The sequence below is a fragment of the Phalaenopsis equestris genome, unplaced genomic scaffold, assembly GCF_001263595.1.
Source record: "Phalaenopsis equestris unplaced genomic scaffold, ASM126359v1 Scaffold000873, whole genome shotgun sequence".
Classification (NCBI taxonomy): domain Eukaryota; kingdom Viridiplantae; phylum Streptophyta; class Magnoliopsida; order Asparagales; family Orchidaceae; genus Phalaenopsis; species Phalaenopsis equestris.
In genome coordinates, this window is record NW_018165313.1 from 907977 (window position 1) to 912770 (window position 4794).

The 4794-nt window shown below is 34.0% G+C and overlaps 1 protein-coding gene across 2 annotated transcripts in view; it reads left to right on the plus strand.

Moving 5' to 3' along the window:
• The window catches only part of LOC110031974 (homeotic protein knotted-1-like), a 39967-nt gene extending 37267 nt beyond the window's left edge, over window positions 1-2700 (plus strand). The window contains exons 3-4 of one of the 2 annotated variants that reach the window (XM_020735446.1): window positions 2052-2305; window positions 2422-2700. In XM_020735446.1, the coding sequence (XP_020591105.1) occupies window positions 2052-2305; window positions 2422-2640 (473 nt within the window). In that variant the 3' untranslated portion in view covers window positions 2641-2700. The remainder of the gene's footprint in view (window positions 1-2051; window positions 2306-2421) is intronic. The other variant, XM_020735447.1, reaches the window with a different exon arrangement.
• The last annotated feature ends 2094 nt before the right edge of the window (window positions 2701-4794 follow it).

Sequence of the window (4794 nt, forward strand, 5' to 3'; positions counted from 1 at the left end):
GGAAACAATCCAAGCATGTTTGAAAAGTTCAAAGAAGCTTTGACAAAGGAGTTCAAAATGACAGATATTGGGCTCATGGCATTCTACCTTGGCATTGAAGTCAAGCAACCGGAAGATGAGATCTTCATCTCTCTAGAAGGTTATGCAAATGAGATATTAAATAAATTCAAGATGGAGAATAGCCAACCTATAAAAACTCCTTTAGAATGTGGAGTCAAGCTATCACAGTTTGACGTTTTCCAAGAGTTTGGTTGGAAGTTTGCACTACTTAACATGCTCTGTCTTCTTGAATGGAATACTTGTATAAAAAGTCTACATTAAGCAGCCACCAGGATATGAAGTCAAAGGTCAAGAAGACAAGATTCTAAAGCTAAAAAAGGCTCTATACAGGCTAAAGCAAGCACCAAGAGCATAGAATACCTGAATAGATAAGTATCTGCAAGAGAAAGGGTTCATGAAGTGTCCTTATGAGCATGCTCTTTACATCAAGAATGAAGATGAAAATGTCTTGATTGTTTGTTTATATGTCGATGACTTGATCTTCACCGGAAACAATCCAAGCGTGTTTGAAAAGTTCAAAGAAGCGATGACAAAGGAGTTCAAAATGACAGATATTGGGCTCATGGCATTCTACCTTGGCATTGAAGTCAAGCAACCGGAAGATGAGATCTTCATCTCTCTAGAAGGTTATGCAAATGAGATATTAAATAAATTCAAGATGGAGAATAGCCAACCTATAAAAACTCCTTTAGAATGTGGAGTCAAGCTATCACAGTTTGACGTTTTCCAAGAGTTTGGTTGGAAGTTTGCACTACTTAACATGCAAAAGACCTGATATTCTTTATGCTGTTGGATTTGTCAGTCGCTACATGGAGACTCCGACTGTTACACACTTGAAGACTGCTAAAAGAATTATGCGCTATATCAAAGGTACAATTGATTTTGGCTTATTTTACTCATCATTCAACAATTTCAAACTTGTAGGATATATCGACAGTGATTGAGCTGGAGACATGGATGATAGAAAGAGCACTACAGGGTTCGTGTTCTTCATAGGAGACATTGCTTTCACTTGGATGTCAAAGAAACAACCAATTGTCACTCTTTCTACTTGCGAAGCAGAGTACGTGGTTGCAACCTCATGTGTTTGTCATGCAATTTGGCTTTGAAACCTATTAAAGAAGTTAAGTTTACCACAATAAGATGCGATTAAGATTTGTATCGATAACAAGTCTACAATCGCGCTAGCAAAGAATCTTGTTTTCCACGATAGAAGCAAGCACATTGATATGCATTATCACTACATCAGAGAATGCATCGAAATAAAGGAGATACAAGTGCAGTACGTGAAGTCTCAAGATCAAGTTGCAGATATTTTTACCAAGTCACTCAAGAGTGAAGACTTTATTAAAATGAGAAGTTTGCTTGGAGTCACAAAATCAAGTTTAAGAGAGGGTGTTGAAATATAAACTTGGTTTTAGTTGTTTAAATAAAGCTTAATTTCTAGAAGCTTATTCTAGAATATGTGGTAAATATGAAATTATTGTGTAGTAGGTGTGGTAGGTGTGAAATTATTGTGTGGTAGGTGTGGAATTATTTATAACCATTGGATTGGAATTGTTGTGGCACAATTCTAGCCATTAATTTAGGAGGTTCCACTAGTATAAATAAGGATGGAGTCTTTGAGTTTGTATCAAGCCAAGTAAAGGTGATAAATAAGAGTGAAGTTTTTTCCATAAGTTGTTTTTAGCCTTTGTTTTAGCCTTTGTCATATCTTAAAAGCTTCTCCATTCCAACAAAAGTAACTGCAGAAGCAACAAACTCTTTGAGGTTTGCACAAAAATGTTTGAATTTAAATGCAGAATGGCATTCAGCTCATCTATTTTTGCATACAATAACTAAATGATGTCATTTTAGTCACCTCATTGATTTACATACCGCAATATATATGTATATATTGCATGTAGACTGATACTGTACAACTGTGATGATGTATAATATGTAAAAAGAAGATTATATTCAAACTCACAGCAAAATAAATGGTACTGCAGATAATGAAAAGTGTGGAACTTGTTCAGCTGAAGAAGATCAAATTGAAGTGAGTTTAGGAGAAACCGTTCTCGAGGGTGAACACCCAGCTGAGGACAGGGAGCTGAAACAACAGCTTCTTAGAAAGTACAGTGGTTGTTTAGGTAGCCTCAGGCAAGAGCTCTCCAAGAAGAAGAAGAAAGGGAAGTTGCCAAAGGAAGCCAGGCAGAAACTCCTCAGCTGGTGGGAGCTGCACAACAAGTGGCCTTATCCATCAGTACTACCTTTCATTTTTTTTAGTAACTTTATACCTAGGTTTCTGTATCATAAAATTAATAAAAGATGATATTTTTGATTTAGCCTATGAGAAAATGTTATTGCTTGACATTGCAGGAGACAGAGAAGGTGGCATTGGCGGAATCGACGGGTCTCGACCAAAAGCAGATCAACAACTGGTTTATAAATCAAAGGAAGAGGCATTGGAAGCCATCAGAAGAGATGCAGTTCATCGTATTGGATGGCTATCATCAGCATGAGCAGCAGAGTGCTACTTCTTTCTATTTGGAGGGACATTTCATGGGGGATGGAAATCTGTATCACATTGGTTCATGACAAATCATCGTTTAAAGCTTCTGAATTTTTCTTTTTTGTGCTATTTATTTCGTTATTATGTGGTTTTAATGATTGTTATTATTGTTTGAAATAAATTAGAATGTTTTATATTCTAAGTAGCAATTGATGAATGAGTGAATTGTAAAATTCTTGAAATAGATGGATGGCATTTTCTTCGTTAAAACTTGAACATGTTTATCGTATTATTTGTAGTTATTATTGCTTCTAATTTTCATAAGCTAGAATGTTATATATGATAAAATGTGAGTTTCAATATTTGAGACGCAATACTAAGGGTTGTTGGATCCAGTGTTTTATATATTAAGTTTACGCTATGACGTTTTAGATGATGTTAGCGATATCCTAAGATGTCACCTAATCTTAAAATGTGAATAATATAAAACATGAAGGCTATTTAAAGATGTCAGCAAACTAAGGTGGTGTTTGGCGGCATCTAAGATTTACGTTAAATAGAATTTTTTAAATCCTTCAAGGCCGGATTTAGCAAATCCAAAATCTCTTGGGTTTAGTGGAGAAATAAATTTGCCTCATATTCAGCTTTATAAAATCTGGATTTACTTTATCAAAAAAAAATGAAATGCAGGAGAATAATAATAGAATGTGGAAAAATAGAAGTTTACGGAGCATTGGATTCATTCCTCTTTTGTTGTTTGATTGGATTTAAGTTTAAGCTGAATCAGATGAATAACATGCCATCAAAAATCGCCCGATGACCCTAAACAACTTGTATTATATTGTAGTGTATGTAAATCAAAACCAAATACAGTTGGGGGGGGTGGGGGTTGTGTTGTATAAAATACTGTATTTTAAATGTTATAGGAGTGAAAAATAGTGCTCTTTAGTAATACTCTAATCCACGACTCTGCGATAGCAAGAATTTTGGCAATGCCAGCTTGTTGGGATAAGGGCATTGCATTTAGAAAACAATATTTAAGCTTTTAACTGAACATAGGGTAAAACTAGAAGTGTAATTTTGCAATTCTACCTTCTACTTCCTAAGTTCGGGAAAAAAAGACTATCGGGTAAAATGTCAAACAATTTATATTTGATTAGTCTCAGAGTTTACAAAAATACCAAATAAGTATTCAGATTTTTTTTAAATTAACACTGAAATAATCTTATGTTAGAATTGTTTTAGTTCACATTAAAAGAGTTTAGAAATTAAATTGAGACTTTTATAAATTTTGGGATTAAAATGATTGGGGAATATTTTGACATTTTTTTCAAAAAAATATATATTATTTGGATTGATTTGATTCAGTACATATCTTTTTATTTGTTTTAAACTGCAGCATATGTGTGTGTGTGTGTGTGTTTATATGTATCTTAAACCAAAATTAGATTATTAGGAAATGAAGGTAACGCATGTTCTAAGGGATTGATGGGTTAATACCTCATCATAGTAACCACATTCTGCAAATTTTCTGCACTTGGAGCATCTCTACAACTGATAAAATCATTTTCAGGAACTTCATCTGTACCTGTGCATCTTTAAAAATGGGGAGTTAATTATAGAATGTCTGACAAGTAAGAGGTCTATGAAGGGTTCAAGGCCAAAATCTATGAATACAAAATACAGATGCTTGAGCCTGCAGGCACTGCGCATCATCAAATTATAAGTCTTTTTACATCCCTCAAATATATAATTATAATATCGAAAATGACTGATAACAATGCCAAAAAAAACTATAATCCCAATAATAATATAAAGTCCTTGGAGACTGCAGCCAACATCATTGCCTGAAGCTCATTCTTCCTGACCTCTCATCTCTTTTTTTTTTTCACTCTTAAATATTGGTGAAAACTTGTAGTCATTATAATTTATCTTTTTTTTTTTCTGAACTTGTATCTTCAAGCTTATTTTGTATTTTATCATTCAAAATTTATTCATATCGTCAAGAAATTTTTTTTTTAATGTCTGCAAGTTAGAATATCCAAAACATGCTAACACGACCTCGAACTAACACAATAGAGATGAATACAGGAGTTCAAAGACAATAAAATGGAGGTGCAGAATCCGAAGTTCGCATCGCACCACACAGAGACAACAGAAAAGGTTTGTAAAAGAATATGATAATAATGATAACACTGCCCGACAGCAAAGGAATAAAGAACAAGGTGAAACCAGTAAAT